This window comes from Eleutherodactylus coqui, chromosome 5, assembly GCF_035609145.1.
Source record: "Eleutherodactylus coqui strain aEleCoq1 chromosome 5, aEleCoq1.hap1, whole genome shotgun sequence".
In the NCBI taxonomy this organism is placed as follows: domain Eukaryota; kingdom Metazoa; phylum Chordata; class Amphibia; order Anura; family Eleutherodactylidae; genus Eleutherodactylus; species Eleutherodactylus coqui.
In genome coordinates, this window is record NC_089841.1 from 35,227,691 (window position 1) to 35,251,585 (window position 23,895).

At 40.8% G+C, this 23,895-nt stretch overlaps 1 protein-coding gene across 1 annotated transcript in view; it reads right to left on the reverse strand.

The window, feature by feature from the left end:
• Nucleotides 1-1,901: 1,901 nt before the first annotated feature.
• Nucleotides 1,902-23,895, reverse strand: part of LOC136629147 (oocyte zinc finger protein XlCOF7.1-like) — a 43,637-nt gene continuing 21,643 nt past the window's right edge. Inside the window, exons 2-7 of the mRNA XM_066605298.1 lie at nucleotides 11,233-11,335; nucleotides 5,922-6,101; nucleotides 5,716-5,839; nucleotides 5,569-5,633; nucleotides 4,966-5,068; nucleotides 1,902-4,287 (exon numbers count right to left, since the gene is read on the reverse strand). Coding sequence (XP_066461395.1) covers nucleotides 2,861-4,287; nucleotides 4,966-5,068; nucleotides 5,569-5,633; nucleotides 5,716-5,839; nucleotides 5,922-6,101; nucleotides 11,233-11,310 — 1,977 coding nt within the window. The 5' untranslated portion in view covers nucleotides 11,311-11,335 and the 3' untranslated portion in view covers nucleotides 1,902-2,860. The remainder of the gene's footprint in view (nucleotides 4,288-4,965; nucleotides 5,069-5,568; nucleotides 5,634-5,715; nucleotides 5,840-5,921; nucleotides 6,102-11,232; nucleotides 11,336-23,895) is intronic.

A 23,895-nucleotide genomic window follows, 5' to 3' on the forward strand; every position in this document is an offset into this window, starting at 1 on the left:
TATAACTCCTCCCATTTCTAGTTTTTTTTCCCATATTTAATAATATAAGGCTTTGAGTTCAGATTTTCATACTTTTTTTTATTTTTCGATACATATTGAACTCTATTTGCATGTGAAATCATATTGCACAGAATGAGTCTTTATTATCTTTACTCCATCGTTGTTTTTAAAAAGTTTTTTTTTTTTAAATTGAAAAAAATTTAATAGAATGTAAAAATAAGCAAAACAAAAAAACGTCACATTGGTTTACTATGTGAAGGAAAAACGCTTAAAAAGTACATATCGCATTTCCTGAAAATAAAGGGTTCAAAAAGTTGCATGTATCCCAAAATGCTTGCAATAAAAAAATACATACTGCCCCCCAAAAAACAAGCCAGCACTAAGCTAAACTGATAGAAAAATAAAAATGTTCTAACATATTAATGCTAACTATCTTTAATGAGAAATGCTTTTATTGTACACAAGTATATAGGTTTCAGGACATAATAAACATCTGGTTATAGGCAGATCTTAACATCAGGTAAATATAACCTCAGATGAAGAACACATGACAAATTACACCGAGTCATTAAGAGAACGTAGGGCAAAATGCAGAAGCAGTGTGTGAAAAATTAAAAACACCTTTACGGCTTCCATAGGAAGTAAGAGGGAAAGTAGCAACCAGATGCCAAATGCTCTTGAGTAGTTGACCCTATTCACCTAATTGTAAGACCTTCTAAAAACCAGATTTATTTTTCTTATCTCCATATAAATCTATAGAATCTAAAGAGGGCGTGGAGTGCCCAGTTTTTCCCAGGAATACATTATAGATATAGATAAAATAGATATAAAAACATCTCCATAAAAAAAATGCAGCCTCCCTCCCAATTAAAACTTTTTTCGTTATTACACCAGTTAAATGGGTGTGTCCTGACTTTTGCCTCACCCTATTTTTATATAACTCTAAACACATGGTATTGCAGTAACTGCACTCACCTGCAGAATGAAGATTACTCGTTAGTTATGTCACAGACAGAGGGCTTATTTACACGTCCGTATATTGGCCGGGTTTTCACGCCCGGCAGATATACGGTGTCTCTTTCTGCAGGGGGAGGAGCAGTGCACTGAGCATCCGCCCATTCTCCGCCACTATTTCCAATGGGAGGGGGCGGGTTGAAACTTAGCTCCGCCCCCACCCCTCCTATTGCACTGCTCCCGGCCCGGCTTGCCTCCTCTCCCTGCAGATAGAGACACCGTATATAGGCCGGGCGTGAAAACAAGGCCAATATACGGACGTATGAATAAGCCCTGAATGGTAGAAAATATAAGTTATTATACCCCAAAATGTTGCCATTAAATAAACAGAACTCCTAACCATCCCTCACGGTCGTGGAGCCAAAAATAAAATAGAGATCAGTTGGAAACAACCTTTCGATTATTTTTATCCCCATCATTTTGTCCTGGAGACTATTTGCCTTTTCTCTTGTATGACGTGGTTTCTCCGTTAGGCTGGTTTGATACGGCCGAGAAGACTGCACCAGATTTGTGCGCTGTGAGTCATACACATGAGCAATGCTTTCCTGCATACCACCGCAATGCGATGCTCTGCAGGCAACAAATCAAAGCGTATCGGCAGCAGCGCCGCCCCGTTAAAAGCTATGGCAGAGCTTTGCGATTCCCTTCATCCCTGCAGTGATGCGAGGTTTGTTTCACATGAAAACGCCTCACATCTCTGGGACATTCACATGGGTGATTCACGGCCCGATATTGCCCTCGCCCATGTGAAACTATCTTTAGGGCTCATTCACACGAGTGTAAGCATGTAACGCTGCGAGTATCCCATGCATTGTATGCATCGCAGATAGGGATGAGCGAGTATACTCGCTAAGGCACTACTCGCTCGAGTAATGTGCCTTAGCCGAGTATCTCCCCGCTCGTCCCTAAAGATTCGGGGGCCGGCGCGGGGCGGGGAGCTGCGGGGAGGAATGGAGGGGAGATCTCTCTCTCCCACCCGCTCTCCCCTGCTCCCCGCTGCAACTCACCTGTCAGCTGCGGCGGCCCCCGAATCTTTAGGGACGAGCGGGGAGATACTCGGCTAAGGCACATTACTCGAGCGAGTAGTGCCTTAGCGAGTATACTCGCTCATCCCTAATCGCAGACCTTTCGTTCTGCTGTTCGGGACTGAGTAGCAGTGTGGTTTATGTTTTTTCAAATTCCCCCACTCTGCGGGGAATTGCTGCCCCTTCGCAATGCCTGCATACGAACAGCCCTTTAAGGGCCACATATGATATGTGGAGAAATAGAGCATGTTCAATTTATTTCTCCTGCGTACCACATGCAGTGTCCACACGCAGGGGCGTAACAAGATTTGATAGTAAAAATATTTCCTACAATCTGAACATGAAAAACACTTTTCTCCTGTATGACTTCCCTGATGTAAAAAAAATCACTCATGTAAATGACCCCATTCAAAAGAATTGCGTTCATATGCATGCCAGATTTGTGCATCTCACACCGCACAAAAATCGCACGATTTTCTGGGTCACGTGAAAGGGGCCCAAGAATGAACCCATTGAAATCAATGGACTGTATGCTATGCGTTTTGCGCGGAAATATGGTCGTGTGCAGCTGCCTTAGTAAAATAGCTATTTGAAAAAAGCCAGAATAAGAAGTTCCAAACCTTCGCCCTGTTGCAGTTGTAAAAAAAGGCACTGTTTACAGCAGATCTAAAAAACTCCTTAATGACCTTTAGTTAACATCCAATCGTAGCAGTTTTTGCTTGTTTTGGAGCATTTGCTAATCAGAGGAGTTTAACAAAAAAATAGTCACTTTTCTGTGTGAGTACTTGGATATTTAAAAACTGGTGATTTCCTAGTGAACATCAATAAGCCTTCTCTTCTGTGTGACCTTTTTGATGTTTAACAAGATTTGATTTCAGAGTAAAATGTTTCCCACATTCTGAACATGAAAATGGCTTTTCTCCTGTGTGACTTCTCTGATGTATAACCAGATATGCTTTGTGAGCAAAACCTTTGCCACATTCTGAACATGAAAATAGCTTCTCCCCTGTGTGAATTTTCTGGTGTGTTACAAGATATGCTTTGCTAGTAAAACATTTGTCACATTCTGAACATGAAAATGGCTTTTCCCCTGTGTGACTTCTCTGATGTATAACCAGATATGCTTTGTGAGTAAAACCTTTGCCACAATCTGAACATGAAACTGGCTTCTCCCCTGTGTGAATTTTCTGGTGTGTTACAAGATATGCTTTGCTAGTAAAACATTTGTCACATTCTGAACATGAAAATGGCTTTTCCCCTGTGTGACTTCTCTGATGTATAACCAGATTTGCTTTGTGAGTAAAACCTTTGCCACAATCTGAACATGAAACTGGCTTCTCCCCTGTGTGAATTTTCTGGTGCGTTACAAGATTTGATTTGCTAGTAAAATATTTCCCACATTCTGAACATAAAAATGGCTTCTCCCCTGTGTGAGTTCTCTGATGTGCAACAAGATATGCTTTATGAATAAAACATTTGCCACATTCTGAGCAAGAAAATGGCTGCTCTCCTGTGTGACTTCTCTGATGTATAACAAGATTTGCTTTGCTAGTATAACAATTCCCACATTCTGAACATGAAAACGGCTTCTCTCCTGTGTGGGTTCTCTGATGTATAACAAGATATTCTTTGGTAGTAAAGCATTTCCCACATTCTGAACATAAAAATGGCTTCTCTCCTGTGTGGGTTCTCTGATGTATAACAAGATATTCTTTGGTAGTAAAGCATTTCCCACATTCTGAACATAAAAATGGCTGCTCTCCTGTGTGACTTCTCTGATGTATAACAAGATTTGCTTTGCTAGTAAAACAATTCCCACATTCTGAACATGAAAACGGCTTCTCTCCTGTGTGGGTTCTCTGATGTACAAAAAGATTTGCTTTATAAGTAAAACATTTCCCACATTCCGAACATGAAAATGGCTTCTCCCCTGTGTGAATTCTCTGATGTATAACAAGATATTCTTTGGTAGTAAAGCATTTCCCACATTCCGAACATGAAAATGGCTTCTCCCCTGTGTGAGCTCTTTGATGTTCTCCTCTTCTGTAACTTTTCTTCTGCTTAACAGTCTGTGATGGATCAGAGGATGGGGCCTGTATAAAAGCACTAGATGATGGATCTTTGCTGTGAAGGGCTGAAGGTATATTTGGGATAATGGCAGGTTCTTCATATGCATCTTGTCTACCATTATCATCCAATTCAAAATCTACAGATATCAGACGTCCCTCTGAGCTCCTGGTACCGTCACCTGCCAAGAATAAAGCTGATTTTACCATTATTGAACATAAGAAAAATGATATTGACATTTCTATATAAATTACAGGTCACATAGCAAAATGCAATTAGACAGAAATAAGCAATTAGATCACAATCTAACAGTAGACCTCAGAGAGAGGACCAGTAGATCTTGATGTTCTGACACCAAGGTGTTATCTTCCTCCCTCTCCACATCTCCATGACAACCAATGTGCAAGAGAACATTTCATTAGGAGATAGAGTAATAGGGTTTACTTAGTTCTAAAATTGGGAAGATATTCTTATCTCAATAGTACTGACAGCAAACAATGAAGGAATCGGCCTTGTTCACATAGATATATTATATATCCGGACTACAGATGGATTTTACACTCATTATCTATTTCAAAACATTTATTCTTCTAAATAAGGGATACAATACATAAGATAATGCTGTCATTATTATGATGTGGTGCCCATAATTACACCCATATTATAGATGCCCATCAGGTGTTAGCGCCTAGAACGGTATCACATGTCATCCACATTTAGTTTGTACTTTGGATGAATGGGGGAACATCCAGCGGAAACTGACAGATCCCAGAGCTTATGAATCTACAGAACTATCTGCAGCCGCTGACCGAGGAGAATCGGTGACTCCTCTCTGCTGTATTTAGTGGTTACTACTCACCTGGGCGGTTACCTGTAGGAATCTCCTCTTCAAACTCCTCTTTGACCATCACAATTGTCTCTGTAGTATTAATATCAGTCAGATCTTCATCCTGATACAAAAGCTGTGAGACAAATATTGTAAAAGTCAGCAGACGGTTGGAGAAGTCGTGTGAAATGATCATTAATCATCATGAAAACTCCAAATGACCTGACTGGAGTAGTTATCTGAGCCACATAGCTGCAGGTCTAGAAGCCGGACATAGATATTAGATGACGGATCAATGACCCCCCAGGAACCTCATACACATGTATATCTGGCATGGCTAGACACGCTGCACGTTGTCTCAGTGGAGGAGATCAGCGTCTACCAGATACATCCACTGTTTGTCTCGGGGGAAATGAAGGAGCAGATAGATATAAATCCAACCTGTTGGCTCCTTATTCCCACCAGCAGTCTCCACCGCCAGAAAACTGGGAGAAGATCCAGACAACATGTAATGTCTCTGGTCAGCGGTAATCCTGCCATCTCCACCGGCCTCATCACACAAGGAGAAGACATCTAATAAGACTGAAGACAAGAGCTTCACAGCCTTCTACAGTTTAGAGGGACATCTCCATCTACCTGATGGTCCTGTGGAAGAAGAGGACGGGGACATATCTCTGGTGGGCTTCTCTTACTGGATGGAACTGGAGGAAACACAGACAGACACTGAAGTCATTCTTTACATACAGATAATAAAGTCCCCGTGTTTTTAGTCCTGTCTATTACCTGGTGATGGGAGCGGCTGGTGGTCCTCCATCATGGCCTCCTTGTACAGATCCTTGTGTCCTTCTAAATACTCCCACTCCTCCATGGAGAAATAGACAGCGACATCCTGACACCTTATAGGAACCTGACAACACAATATACAGTCATCACCCAGAAGCCTCCAGTGCTGTTACTGTATAATGTCCCAGCATTCCCTGCACCATCACCTCTCCAGTCAGCAGCTCAATCATCTTCTTGGTGAGTTCTAGAATCTTCTGTACATTGATGTCCTCATGTATCAGGGGGTGAGGTGGGGGCCTTGTGATTGGGCTCAGGGGTCTTCCCCATCCATCACATATGGGGGCCCAACAGCCATCACTAGAGGTCTTCTTCACTACTGTGTAATCCTGTATATTGAGAGACATTGATTAATATCACTACAGACCAGGGGCGTAATTAAAGGCCCAGGGGCCCGGATGCAAAAAGTTCAGCTCTGCCCCACCCCAGTACCCATACCTAAACCATGCTGCATACAGCTGCAAAACAAATTTCCATACATGATCTGCCCCTTGGTGTAATCATTCCAAACATGACTCATTTCTTACACTATATGACAATTTGTTTGTAGCCCTGTAGGCCACTCTCAGACACACAGACCGCCTTTTACCGCTAACAGTGCAGCGTCCTGAGCACCATATTAACTGTGGTAGATCGCTCTGGTTGATTTTAATGGGGTTACTCAGACCTGAGCTGGAACGCACGTTTTTTAATGCTATGATTCTCAAAAGCTGTCTGTTCTATATTTGTGGCTTCACGTTTTTTAACGCACCTCCTTACCCATCACAATGATGGGGTGCATTAATAAACACTGTTAAACACTGTACCACGAGTTCAAAAATCACCACAAAAGAAGCAAAAATCTTCCCCGCGCTCCAAGGGTTAAACCAAAAGATGAAGACCACAGTTCCGTAAATTACCAATACTATTTATTTTGCTACGCGTTTCAGCAACATATACAAACACATTAACAAAAATCTGTCTTATATACACACAAAATATAACACAGTCCTAAAACTGACCCGTGTGGTAGTCGCAGCGGACGCCATCAGAATGTCCGTCCTCCCTAGGGAGGTGATCCGAACATGTGACCTAGTCATGTGTCTATGATCACATGACTAGGATTCTCTACATGTGGAATGCATAATGCGTTCCACTCGCACTTCCTAAAACCATCTGCAATTAAGCCATATTTAACATATAACATATGGTAACTCCATCTGTATAAATCCACCTCATCAATATCAAAACGCTCATTAAACTATAGAAAAATAAGAAAAATATTCATATATATATATATATTTTCTCATTAAAAAAATGTCTAGCTAATATCTCCTGTAAAATAGGATTTATGTAAAAAAAATAATTTTGGAATAATTTTTTTGATTATTTTTTTAAAAATCTCAAACTATATATTTCTCCTTTTCCTCTAAATGTTTTTGTATATAAATATATTTCAAAAATAATGACCATTATTCTTTATAATAAATTTTTTTTTTAAACTAAAACAGTTTTAGCTATATAAAGATGCATACACACACACACACACACACATATATATATATATACATACATACATATAAAGATATAAACAGATTTTTATTTTTTTATAAATCAATCTTTATTGAGTTTTATATTTTTTCCAACATTAAACCCAGAGGGTCTAGACATAGTAGCACATTAATATGACGAACTTCAATGGAATGGAATACATCAAAATCTCGCCTTTGCCATCCGCTATTGTACGACTATAAGTCAGTATGTCTGAACCTCTATTAACACATCTATATCTGCGAAACAATAGTGTTCTAAACATTTGTAAATAAAGAACAGGGGTGGGGGTAAGGAAAACTCACAGGGCGAGGGGTTGGGGTGGGGGAAGGGAGGGGGGGGGGTAAATGCTCCTACCTTCTATCTTCCATCTCCAGTCTCTTTGTTTGTTTCAAAGGGTTCCCAGGGCTCTCCCATCCGACCTGCTTGGTATGATTAATGTCCACTTCGTCCGTCCATCCTCTGTCCGGGGCATCTCCGTGTTCGGCAACCACATGTGAAGAGGTGGGGTCTCTACCCTCTTTCCTATCTTTATGACCCGTTGGGCTTTCTGATAGCGTATTCGTTATGTTATGTTTGAATGCTTCTTTTTAAGGTATCCGCTTCCAGGGTGTCCACATTTCCACAAAAACGTCCCGCCTCCCGCTTTTCCAGCTGGAGAGTTCCTCTAGGTTGCAAATTAAGTCAACCTTCTCTTTCCACTGTGCGATTGAGGGAGGAGATTTTTGTAGCCACATTAAAGGAATCAGTGCTTTCGCTGCGTCAATAAGAATTGCAATTAATCGGTCTTTGAGCGGATGGAAATCCGCAGATGTTTTCCACAGGAAAACTTTTTCTGCTGTTAGGACCAAACCCGGTTTTATAGTCCTCAGTGTATTCTCCACCTTTCTCCAGAAGTTAAGTAGTTTTGTGCAGTCCCACCAGATATGTCGAAAGGATCCCGTCGTGATGTCACACCTCCAGCACCTGTCGTGGGGCGCTAATTTGTATGCGTGTAGCCATTGAGGGGTTTTGTACCACCTCGATGGTAGTTTGTAATGTCCCTCTTGAAGAAGGACACACGGAGAGAGGCCGAAGGATAGCTTAAGGGTGAGTTTTACCTCTGCTTCTGATAGGGATACGTTCAGCTCCTTCTCCCATGAGTTAATAAAACCTGGTCTAGAGGTTGTTGATGCTGAGATAAATTTCCTGTGGATGTGTGAGATTATTTTATGGCGCGGGAATCCCTTTTCTATTGCTTTTTCAAATGTAGTTGTTGGTCTAGTTGATTTGTAAGACTTAAGAAAGTTCTCTAGAGTCTTTATCACGTGTGCTTTCTGTAGAAATGGGAGTTGGACATCCGGGCATAGTGTTTGTAGGATTTCACCAGCTTCTTTGTGTGCTAGTACCTGGATGTCCCCCACTCTTAGCTCCGGCAAACGCTTCCAAATCCCTCTAGTCACAGGGTCTGTGGGGATGTTCATTAGTTTGCATAGGGTTCCTATTGGGGCCACTGGGGATGGGTCTGGGGCTAGTGTGTTTTTCAGTTTATCCCAGGCCTCACAGGGGCCCTTCAGCAAAGGGTGGAAATTCTTGGAATTATATTGGGTCCTTCTTGGGAGCCAGAGATCTTCTATCAGGGTCTCTCCGTATGTGCTCCCTGCTAATTGTTGCAGCATTGGGTCTCTTACGGTGCTCACCAGCTCCAGCCAGTAGCTCAGCTGTGAGGCTCTGTATACCTCGTAAACGCATGGCATGTCAATCCCCCCCTCCCATCTCCTCTTGATCAGCGTGTTATGGGCTAAGCGGGGTCTTTTCTGTTTCCATACGTAGCTGGAGAATGTCATGCGTATGTTTTTGAAAAATACATTGGGTATATGGATAGGGAGCATGCGTATTTTGTAGGTAATGGTTGGCATAACATAAGATTTTATGATATTTTTTCTACCAAACCAAGAGATATATGGAATATCAAATGAGCGGAGCAGATTCTTGACCTGTATGAGGAGTGGTTGAAAGTTCACGACGAAGAGGTTTTCGGCTTTTTTAGTAATCTTTATGCCTAGGTAATCTATGGAGGATTCGGACCACACGAATGGTGGATTAGCTTTTAATGATTCACTGCTGGCCTTTGGGACTGAGACGTTTAGTATGTTGGATTTGGAGTAGTTGACCTTAAAATCTGAGATTTCTCCAAATTTCTCTAAAAGTGATATTAGGTTCGAGATCCCTTTTTCCGGTTCCGTGAGCAGGAACATAATATCGTCCGCAAACGCGGCCAGCTGGAGCGAGTGCGGCCCGACAGAGATCCCTTTTATTCCTGGGTGAGATCTCACTTTTTGTAGAAGGGGTTCCAAAGCTAGCACGAACAGCGTCGCGGAAAGTGGACACCCTTGGCGGGTGCCATTCCGAATGTCAAAGGTGGGGGAGAGGGTATTGTTAATACTCAATCTTGCATGCGGGTTACTATATAATGCAAATATTGCAGATATGAATGCTGGGGGGAAATTAAATTTCTCTAGAGCGATCTTCATATACAACCAGTTGACTCGGTCGAACGCTTTTTCAGCGTCTGTTCCTATCAATAACATTGGGATCTTTTTTGATTGTGCGTATCTGACCGCATGAAGCAGTCTGTAGCAGTTTTCTTTTCCTTCCCTGCCTCTAATGAAACCTGTCTGCTCCCTATTTATCAGAGAAGGGATAAGGTCCTCCATTCTCTTAGATAAAAATTTGGCCCACAGTTTTACGTCCAAATTAATTAAAGATATGGGTCTGTAACTAGCGCATGCTTCTGGATCCTTGTTGTCCTTATGGATGAGTATTATGTGGGCTTCCTGTGCTTGTGTGGGTAATCTACTTCCTTGTAGTAGGGAGTTAAATAGTTCTTTTAGTCTTGGGGCTAGTGATGTTTTGAAGGTTTTGTAATAAGCCGATGATAGGCCATCAGGCCCTGGGGATTTACCCGATGGACTCGAAGTGATTAAATCTTCAACTTCCTGATCTGTCGCTTGGGACAGCAGGGTCTGTGAGACCTCATCCCCTGATTTTGGTAATTTGACTGTGCTCAAGAATAGATCAATTCTCTTTTTGAGGGCCCCTTGCTCGGTCGCTCCTTCCCCTCCTCTTAGATTGTATAGTTGCGAATAAAAGTGCTGGAAAGCTTTAGCTATTTCCTGGGATGAGGTAACCTTGGTTCCTGTTTGGTTTTTGACCGAGCTAATGAAATTCCGTGACCTTGATTTTTTGAGCATGGCTGTCATAAACCTGCTCCCCTTATTTCCATGCAAATACACAGTCTGCTTCAGGAAGAGGTGTCTCTTGTTGAACCTTACCTCCAATAGATGTTTAAGGTCTCGTCTCTTGGAAGTCAGTTCCTCCTGTACCTTTATGGTATGTGACAATTTTGATGTTTGCTCCAATTTTGCTATCTGCGATAATAGGCTATCAATCTCCCTCTGTTGAAGTTTTTTCAGTCTGGCCTCAAGTGTGTCCCCCTGCGTTGCTACAATAGATACATGCATACCCTGGCCAGACCACTTCTCTGTGTGAGGAGAGCAGCAGGGCAGGCAGATGTGGCCGCTGTACAATGTGTATGCAGGAGCAGCAGGGTGATGACATCATCATCCGGCTCCGCTCACTCAGTACGATGTCTGCCTCCCTTTTCCTCTTTTCTTCTTCAGCTTTCTCTCAGGCTAGTCGCACTGCTGACTGCGTGTTTCCTGCGGTGCGGCCGACAGTGCAACCAGCTGGTAATGCACTGAATGTGCATTTGTATATGGCAGAAGGTGGCCTCTGGGCTCCCTCAGCGCAGGGGCCTGGTCACCACTGTGACCCTTAACAGTATGCCTATGCTACAGACATTTCTAGATTCCATCTCCTCTCCAGTGACATAATTTGCTATTACCATAGATTAGAATGATATAATGTGACATCATCAGAATCACTCACCTCTCCAGTAAGCTGGAAGAGTATCTCTAAGGTGACTCTTAATACACTTTCTGCCATCTTCTTTCTGTCTTCCTCCATCTTTAATGAATTCACACATAGGGTTCTGAATGGAGAAAATATGAACAAATATAAAAACCACAAAAAACAGCAACATAAAAATACATTTACTGGTGATAATAATAGGAAACATTTAACCACTTATGGACATGGCCTTTTTTTCCGCTTTCATTTTTTCCTCCACCCCCCCTTTAAAAAAAATTGTAACTCCTTTATTTATCCATCGACGTCGCTGTATGAGGGCTTGCTTTTTGCGGGACGAGTTGTAGTTTTCAATGCTTCTATTTAATGTACCATATAATGTACTGAAAAACTGTAAAAAAAATCTAAGTGTAGTAAAAGGGAAAAAAAAAATGACATTCCAACATTTTTCGGTGCGTCTTGTTTCTACGGCATTAAAAATGACACGATAATTTAATCATATGGGTCAGTACAATTACTAGGATACAAAACTTTTTTTTTTTGCCGTACTACTTTTATTGGTTTTCACATATTGTACATTAAATTTTTTTAAATTATTTTCTGCCGTCATCTTCTGCGCCCAATAACATTTTTATTTTTCCATCCACATAGTTGTGCGAGGGCTCATTTTTTGCAGGACATCCTGTAGTTTCTGTTGGTACTATTTTGTAATACATACGACTTTTTAATAGCTTTTTATTTCATTGTTTCTTGGAGACACGATGACCAAAAAAATGCATTTCTGGTGTTATTTTTTTTTCTGATGACGTTCACCGTGCAGGGTAAATAAGGCATTAATTTGATTGATCAGACTTTTATGCAGCGATACCAAATATGTATTTTTAATTTATGATTTAGATTCCTTTATTATAAATATGGCAAAACGGTGGTGATTTAAACTTTAATTGCTTTTTTTTTCTACAATTAGTAAAACTTTATTGATCTTGTTTTTACTTTATCTTTAGTCCCCATAGGGGACAACAACCTGCCATAGCCTTACATCATACTGCGTTCGCCAGGCAGTCTATCAGGCTATCCTATGGGGACAGCTTCATGGGCATTCTGCCATGACACCTGTACAGCTCCCTGCAATCTCACAATTGACAGCGGCATTTAAAGGGTTAGCCGCTTTAATCAGCTGGCTGTCAGAAACAGCCGGCACCCGGGAGATGGGAGATTGCCACACGATGTTCTGCCATACATACCCCAATGCTTAAGAACATAAATGTTTGCCCTGTAGCGGGAAGGAGTTATCCCATTACTTAAAATTACTTACAAACCCCTGTGTACTTCCTGGTTGCTGCTGACCAGGACATGTGACTGCTGCAGCCAATCACTGACTATAAAAGCTCACTGCTGTGGCCAGTGATTGGCTGCCACAGTCACATGTCCTGGTCAGCAGCAACCAAGGATGATAGAATGATAGTTAAGCACATTTTGGGAAAACCCCTTTGAGTAGATATTAAAGGGAACCTATTAGGAGTTTTATGAAGCCTTAAATACATGCAACAAAAAACCTCCCTTTTCCATCCTAAGGGTGCCTGCCGACCCACTAGCGATATTTTTTTTTTTGCGCTGTGAGCGAGTAAAAATACACGCCTTACCGCGCAACACCAGCCCCATTGAAAACATAATGAGTATTCGCAGACTTCTGCCACAGCTATGGCAGAGGTTTCCTTCATCTCGGCGGTCACTGTGGGGATGAAGGAGTCCTCTATCACAGCTGTGGCAGAAGTCCAGGATGCTATCCCATTGCTTTCAATGGGATCAGTGCTGCTGCGGCCCAATTGAAAGCAGTGGTTTTTCAGGCAACCCCCGCAACAATAATTTTTGGGGAATGGCTTGAAAATCATCCCTAGCTGAAAATCACCTCTCTCTGAAAATCATCCCTGGCTGGTGAAAAAAAGAAAAACTATTTACTTACCTCTCCGCCGCTCTGGCGCTTCCTCCGGCTGGCTCCCCGGGACTGCTGTGAAGCCCATTCAGCAGGCAGGGATTTAAAAATCCCTGCCTACTGAATAGACTATGCTAATTGGCAGAGCGCTCAGCCAATCCCACGCAGCACACAGCCATTCTTCAATGGCGAACCAGACGGAGGACACGACTGAGCAGCAAAGAGGGGAGAATATAATAATTTTTTTTTGCCAGCTAGTTTTTTTGTAACTTCCTAATAACTTTCCTATTGAATGACGAATGGAAATTAAATATATTGCCGTCATTGTTTCACAAGTGTCCTGCAACATGCATCCCCATATATCTACACACTACAATAATAATCATATTACACTACACCTACATCACAGTAATATACTGATCCCACTACACCTACACTACACTAATATACTGATCACACTACACTAATATACTGATCCCACTACACCTACACTACACTAATATACTGATCCCACTACACTAATATACTGATCCCACTACACCTACACTACACTAATATACTGATCACACTACACCTACACTACACCAATATTCTGATCCCACTACACCTACACTACACTAATATACTGATCACACTACACCTACACTACACCAATATACTGATCACACTATACCTACACTACACTAATATACTGATCCCACTACACCTACACTACACTAATATACTGATCACACTACACCTACACTACACTAATATACTGAACACACTGCACCTACACTACACTAATGTACTGATCCCACTATACCTACACTACACTAATATAGTGATCCCAAAACACCTACACTACACTAATATACTGATCACACTACACCTACACTACACTAATATACTGATCCCACTACACCTACACTACACTAATATACTGATCACATTACATCTACACTACACTAATATACTGATCCCACTACACCTACACTACACTAATATACTGATCCCACTACACCTGCACTACACTAATATACTGATCCCACTACACCTACACTACACTAATATACTGATCCCACTACACCTACACTACACTAATATACTGATCACATTACATCTACACCACACTAATCTACTGATCACACTACACCTACACTAATATAATGATCACACTACACCTACACTACACTAATATAATGATCACCCTACACCTACACTACACTAATATGCTGATCCCACTACACCTATACTACACTAAGATACTGATTCCATTACATCTACACTACACTAATATACTGATCATGCTCCACCTACACTACACTAATATACTGATCGCACTATATCTACACTACACTAATATACTGATCCCACTCCACCTACACTACACTAATATACTGATCACACTATATCTACACTACACTAATATACTGATCACACTATATCTACACTACACTAATATACTTATCCCACTACACCTACACTACACTAATATACTGATCACACTACACCTACACTACACTAATAAACTGATCACACCACACCTACACTACACAAATATACTGATCACACTACACCTAGAGTACACTAATACACTGATCACACTACACCTACACTACACTAATGTACTGATCCCACTACACATACACTACACTAATACACTGATCACACTACACCTACACTACACTAATGTACTGATCACACTACACCTACACTACACTAATGTACTGATCACACTACACTAATACACTGATCCCACTACACCTACACTACACTAATGTACTGATCCCACTACACATACACTACACTAATACACTGATCACACTACACCTACACTACACTAATGTACTGATCACACTACACCTACACTACACTAATGTACTGATCACACTACACTAATATACTGATCCCACTACACATACACTACACTAATACACTGATCACACTACACCTACACTACACTAATATACTGATCCTACTACACCAATGCACTGAGCACACTACACCTACACTAATATACTGTTCACACTACACTAATATAGTGATCCCACTACACTACACTAATATACTGATCACATTACACCTACACTACACTAATATACTGATCCCACTACACCTACACTACACTAATATACTGATCATATCTACACTACACTAATATACTGATCCCACTACACCTACACTACACTAATATTTTGATCCCACTACACCTCCACTCTACTAATATACTGATCACACTACACCTACACTACACTAATATGCTGATCCCACTACACCTACACTACACTAATATACTGATCCCATTACACCTACACTACACTAATATACTGATCATACTACACTAATATAATGATCCCATTACACCTACACTACACTAATATACTGATCACATTACATCTACACTACACTAATATACTGATCCTACTACACTAATATAGTGATCACACTATATCTACACTACACTAAAATACTGATCACACTACATCTACATTAGACTAATATACTGATCCCACTACACCTTCACTAATATACTGATCCTACTACACTAATATACTGATCACACTATATCTACACTACACTAACCTACTGATCACACTACACCTACATTACACTAAAATACTGATCCCACTACACCTACACTACATCAATATAATGATCCCACTACTCCTACACTACACTAATATACTGATCACACTACACCTACACTACACTAATATACTGATCACACTACACCTACACTACACTAATATACTGATTCCACTACACCTACACTACCCTAATATACTGATCCCACTACACCTACACTACACTAATATACTGATCCCACTACACCAATGCACTGATCCCACTACACCAATATACTGATCCCACTACACCTACACTACACTAATATACTGATCCCACTACACCTACACTACACTAATATACTGATCCCAATACACCTACACTATACCTACACTACACTAATATACTTATCCCAATACACCTACACTAAACTAATATACTGATCCCATTACATCTACACTAATATACTGATCACACTACACCTACACTACACTAATATACTTATCACACCACACCTACACTACACTAATATACTGATCCCACTACACTACACTACACTAATATACTGATCCCATTACATCTACACTAATATAAGGATCCCTCTACACCTACACTACACTAATATACTTATCACACTACACCTACACTACCGTAATATACTGATCCCACTCCAACAATATACTATTCACACTAAACCTACACTGCACTAACATACCGGCACATCCGCAGTACAGAATAGAAGACGCTGGACAGGTACGCAGGCGTCACTGGAGGGGCACAGGGTTGGGTTATGTCTGAAGCAAGTAGGGCAGAGCCGCGCGCTTGCGACCTACGTGGGGCAGAGCCGCGCGCCTGCGACCTACGTGGGGCAGAGCCACGCGCCTGCGACCTACGTGGGGCAGAGCCGCGCGCCTGCGACCTACGTGGGGCAGAGCCGCGCGCCTGCGACCTACGTGGGGCAGAGCCGCGCGCCTGCGACCTACGTGGGGCAGAGCCGCACGCCTGCGACCTACGTGGGGCAGAGCCGCGCGCCTGCGACCTACGTGGGGCAGAGCCGCGCGCCTGCGACCTACGTGGGGCAGAGCCGCACGCTTGTGACCTACCAGGGGCAGAGCCACGCGCCTGCGACCTGCCTGGGACAGAGCTACACTATAAGGACACAGCAGAAAGATGGTGCTATCATCGGCTGCCAGAAGATTCCTGAGGAGGAAGATGGTGGTATTAATAATTCCCTCACCAAGCAGCCCTGAAGGGGTTAATCCTCCCTTCCCCCAATGACCTGACATGAGGGGACATACAGACCTCCACTGGCAGAGTCGGACAGCAAGTACAGCAAGTGATCCCACTACACCTACACTACACTAATATACTGATCCCACTACACCTACACTACACTAATATACAGATCACACTACACCTACACTACACTAATATACTGATCCCACTACACCTACACTACACTAATATACTGATCCCACCTGACCAGGTCTGTCAGTTTGAAATAATGCCTCACAGGGGCTGGTAGTGTAGTTTAGATAGCGGTCACCATCTAGGACCGTATTGTACTTTAGCCAGGTTAGAAAATTTATCATCACAATTTCTAATTGACCTCCCTGGCTCTTTTGTCAGTCTGGGACAATAAACGCCAAGTATCAGGCGTTCAGACTGTTTAATCACTAGCACCTATGTTTGTTCAATAGTGTTCAATTAATGGACCTATCTAACATAAGGATTGCTATGTCAGCTGTCTGTTCATTATAAAACAGCATGGTCAATTGCACTATTTGCAAACCAATCGGGTTGCCTTTACAGTCGACTGTCTAGTGTAAGGCAACAAGATTGATTGCATTATAATCGCAAATCAATCTGTTTGTGTAAATCAGCCTCCACAGTCGTCTGTTTAGTGTAAAGCAGTGTTATTAATTACACTACACTAAAAACCATTCTATTTGCTTTTATATAATGTGCAATTAATCTACCAGCCTTCTTACATTGGCGCATTAAAAAACCAGTTCTTACGCGCAATTTTTGTGCAACTGCTGTTTGCTATTCGAACCCATTGCAACAAAAATTGTGTGCAGTTGATTGGCATCGCACAATTTTTGGGCATCATTCAGTCTTATTTTCGTCCTGATGAAGCAGCGCGCCAAATAATCTGTCTTGCGCTGCGGAAACGCGTTGACGATTAGACGATTACGGACGATCTTGTTCGCCCTGGTCCACATTGGATTTCAGCTAACTATTTATATGTTCATCAAATTCGCAATTTTGCGAATTGACATATATTATAAGTAGCTTGGACTTCTCCTGACTTAATTGTCATTACAAGTCCAGCCTTCTAGCCTGTTTCCGATGATACAGACTTTGACCTAATTTAAGAACTGGGTCTTGTCAGATCGATGACCCTATGGGGAAGTGAATAAGTCTAGTAACAAATAAGGTTACGGACTCAGTACAGTGCTCCCATAAGCGAGTGTACTAGTATAATATTTGTCTAGTGTGGATGATCTAATTGTCATTATCCACCACTTAGGGTTTTATGAGTGACGCTCTCTAGTTGTTTTGGAACAGTGTCTTTCCATCAATAGGCATGTTCTTATTAATGCATAACAACATGGAGTTATCTCAGTAGGCGCTACCACTTTCTGGTCCCTTGTATACCTGATAACGGCCCGCTACGGTCACCACCTTATCTGGTAGCCCCTCTTATCATTATCCATTTAAATAATATATTAAAATTCTGTATTTGAGTCATTCTAATTACTTAAGCAAATTGCGCTAATCCCATAGGCAATTAATTTTGTGGTTGTTTTGTATGGTTGTCTGTCATTTTGTGTCCGTTTAGGTCGGAACCATCCTGCCTTAGCAGTATTGGTTTTTTATCATTAATATTAATAAAGGTTATATTTTAGTTTCAGGCACTTTCAGTGACAAATAGTTTAAATTGCTCGAAGAGCCTTGGTTGTCACAGTGATTACCCTACAATATACTGATCACACTACACCTACACTACACTAATATACTAATCACACTACACATACACTACACTAATATACTAATCACACTACACTTACACTACACTAATATACTGATCCCACTACACCTACACTAATATACTGATCCCACTACATCTACACTAATATACTGATCCCACTACACCTACACTACACTAATATACTGATCCCACTACACCTACACTACACTAATATACTGATCACACTACACCTACACTACACTTACACTACACTAATATACTGATCACACTACACTAATATACTGATCCCACTACACCTACACTAATATATTTATCCCACTACATCTACACTACACTAATATACTGATCCCACTACACCTACACTACACTAATATACTGATCACAATACACCTACACTACACTAATATACTGATCCCACTACACTAATATACTGATCACACTACACGTACACTACACTAATATACTGATCCCACTACACCTACTCTACACTAATATACTGATCCCACTACACCTACACTACAATAATATACTGATTCCACTACACCTTCACTACACTAATATACTGATTACACTACACCTACACTACACTAATATACTGATCACATTACATCTACACTAATATACTGATCTCACTACACCTACACTAATATACTGATCCCACTACACCTACACTACACTAATATACTGATCCCACTACACCTACACTACACTAATATACTGATCACACTACACCTACACTACACTAATATACTGATCCCACTACACCTACACTACACTAATATACTGATCCCACTACACCTACACTACACTAATATACTGATCCCACTACACCTACACTACACTAATATACTGATCCCACTACACCTACACTACACTAATATACTGATCCCACTACACCTACACTACACTAATATACTGATCCCACTACACCTACACTACACTAATATACTGATCCCACTACACCTACACTACACTAATATACTGATCCCACTACACCTACACTATACTAATATACTGATCCCACTACACCTACACTATACTAACATACTGATCCCACTACACCTACACTACTCTAATATACTGATCCCACTACACCTACACTACACTAATACACTGATCCCAGTACACCTTCACTACACTAATATACTGATCCCACTACACCTACTCTACACTAATATACTGATCCCACTACACCTACACTACAATAATTTACTGATCCCACTACACCTTCACTACACTAATATAGTGATCACACTACACCTACACTACACTAATATACTGATCACATTACATCTACACTACACTAATATACTGATCTCACTACACCTACACTATACTAATATACTGATCCCACTACACCTACACTACACTAATATACTGATCCCACTACACCTACACTACACTAATATACTGATCCCACTTTACCTACACTACACTAATATACTGATCCCACTACACCTACACTACACTAATATACTGATCCCACTACACCTACACTACACTAATATACTGATCACATTACATCTACACTACACTAATATACTGATCTCACTACACCTACACTATACTAATATACTGATCCCACTACACCTACACTACACTAATATACTGATCCCACTACACCTACACTACACTAATATACTGATCCCACTTTACCTACACTACACTAATATACTGATCCCACTACACCTACACTACACTAATATACTGATCCCACTACACCTACACTACACTAATGTACTGATCCCACTACACCTAAACTACACTAATGTACTGATCCAACTACACCTACACTACACTTATGTACTGATTCCACTACACCTACACTACACTAATATACTGATCCCACTATACCTACACTACACTAATATACTGATCCCACTACACCTACACTACAATAATATACTGATCACACTACACCTACACTACATTAATATACTGATCACACTACACCTACACTACACTAATATACTGATCACACTACACCTCCACTACACTAATATACTGATCACACTACACCTCCACTACACTAATATACTGATCCCACTACAGCTACACTACACTAATATAAGGATCCCTCTACACCTACACTACACTAATATACTGATCCCACTACAGCTACACTACACTAATATGCTGATCCCACTACACCTTCTCTACACTAATATACTGATCCCACTACACCTACACTACACTAATACACTGATCCCACTACACCTTCACTACACTAATATACTGATCCCATTACACTTACTCTACACTAATATACTGATCCCACTACACCTACACAACAATAATATACTGATCCCACTACACTAATATACTGATCACACTACACCTACACTACACTAATATACTGATCACATTACATCTACACTACACTAATATACTCATCTCACTACACCTACACTACACTAATATACTGATCCTACTACACCTACACTATACTAATATACTGATCCCACTACACCTACACTACACTAATATACTGATCACATTACACCTACACTACACTAATATACTGATCACATTACACCTACACTACACTAATATACTAAGCCCACTACACCTACCCTACACTAATATACAGATCCCACTACACCTACTCTACACTAATATACTGATGCCACTACACCTGCACTAATATACTGATCCCACTACACCTACCCTACACTAATATACTGATAACAATACATCTACACACTAATACACTGATTCCACTACACCTACACTAATATACTGATCCCACTATTCCTACACTACACTAATATACTGATCCCACTACAACTACACTACACTAATATAAGGATCCCACTACACCTACACTACACTAATATACTGATAACAATACATCTACACACTAATATACTGATCCCACTACACCTACACTACACTAATATACTGATCCCACTATTCCTACACTATACTAATATACTGATCCCATTACAACTACACTACACTAATGAACTGATCCCACTACACCTACACTACACTAATGTACTGATCCCACTACACCTACACTACACTAATGTACTGATCCCACTACAGCTACACTACACTTATATAAGGATCCCTCTACACCTACACTACACTAATATACTGATCCCACTACAGTTACACTACACTAATATGCTGATCCCACTACAGCTACACTACACTAATATGCTGATCCCACTACAGCTACACTACACTACACTAATATACTGATCCCACTACACCTACACTACACTAATATACTGATCACACTACACCTACACTACACTAATATACTGATCCCACTACAGCTACACTACACTAATATAAGGATCCCTCTACACCTACACTACACTAATATACTGATCCCACTACAGCTACACTACACTAATATACTGATCCCACTACCCCTACACTACACTAATGTACTGATCACACTACACTAATATACTGATCACACTACACCTACACTACACTAATATACTGATCCCACGACACCTACACTACACTAATATACTGATCACACTACACCTCCACTACACTAATATACTGATCACACTACACCTCCAGTACACTAATATACTGATCCCACTACACCTACACTACAGTAATATACTGATCCCACTACACCTACACTACACTAATATACTGATCACACTACACCTCCACTACACTAATATACTGATCACACTACACCTCCACTACACTAATATACTGATCACACTACACCTACACTACAGTATTATACTGATCACACTACACCTACACTACAGTAATATACTGATCACACTACACTAATATACTGATCCCACTACACCTACACTACACTAATATACTGATCCCACTACACCTACACTACACTAATATACTGATCACACTACACCTCCACTACACTAATATACTGATCCCACTACACCTACACTACAGTAATATACTGATCCCACTACACCTCCACTACACTAATATACTGATCACACTACACCTCCACTACACTAATATACTGATCACACTACACCTCCACTACACTAATATACTGATCACACTACACCTCCACTACACTAATATACTGATCACACTACACCTCCACTACATTAATATACTGATCACACTACACCTACACTACAGTAATATACTGATCCCACTACACCTACACTACAGTAATATACTGATCCCACTACACTAATATACTGATCCCACTACACCTACACTACACTAATACACTGATCCCACTACACCTACACTACAGTAATACACTGATCCAACTACACCTACACTACACTAATATACTGATCACACTACACCTACACTGATCCCACTACCCCTACACTACACTAATATACTGATCCCACTACCCCTACACTACACTAATATACTGATCCCACTACCCCTACACTACACTAATGTACTGATCACACTACACTAATATACTGATCACACTACACCTACACTACACTAATATACTGATCCCACTACACCTACACGACACTAATACACTGATCCCACTACACCTACATTACACTAATATACTGATCCCACTATACCTACACTACAGTAATATACTGATCACACTACACTAATATACTGATCCCACTACACCTACACTACACTAATGTACTGATCCCACTACACCTACACTACACTAATATACTGATCACACTACACCTCCACTACACTAATATACTGATCACACTACACCTCCACTACACTAATATACTGATCACACTACACCTCCACTACACTAATATACTGATCCCACTACACCTACACTAATATACTGATCCCACTACACCTACACTACAGTAATATACTGATCCCACTACACCTACACTACAGTAATATACTGATCCCACTACACCTACACTACAGTAATATACTGATCCCACTACACCTACACTACAGTAATATACTGATCCCACTACACCTACACTACAGTAATATACTGATCCCACTACACCTACACTACAGTAATATACTGATCCCACTACACCTACACTACACTACACCTCCACTACACTAATATACTGATCACACTACACCTACACTACAGTATTATACTGATCACACTACACCTACACTACAGTAATATACTGATCACACTACACTAATATACTGATCCCACTGCACCTACACTACAGTAATATACTGATCCCACTACACCTACATTACACTAATATACTGATCCCACTACAGCTACACTACACTAATATACTGATCCCACTACCCCTACACTACACTA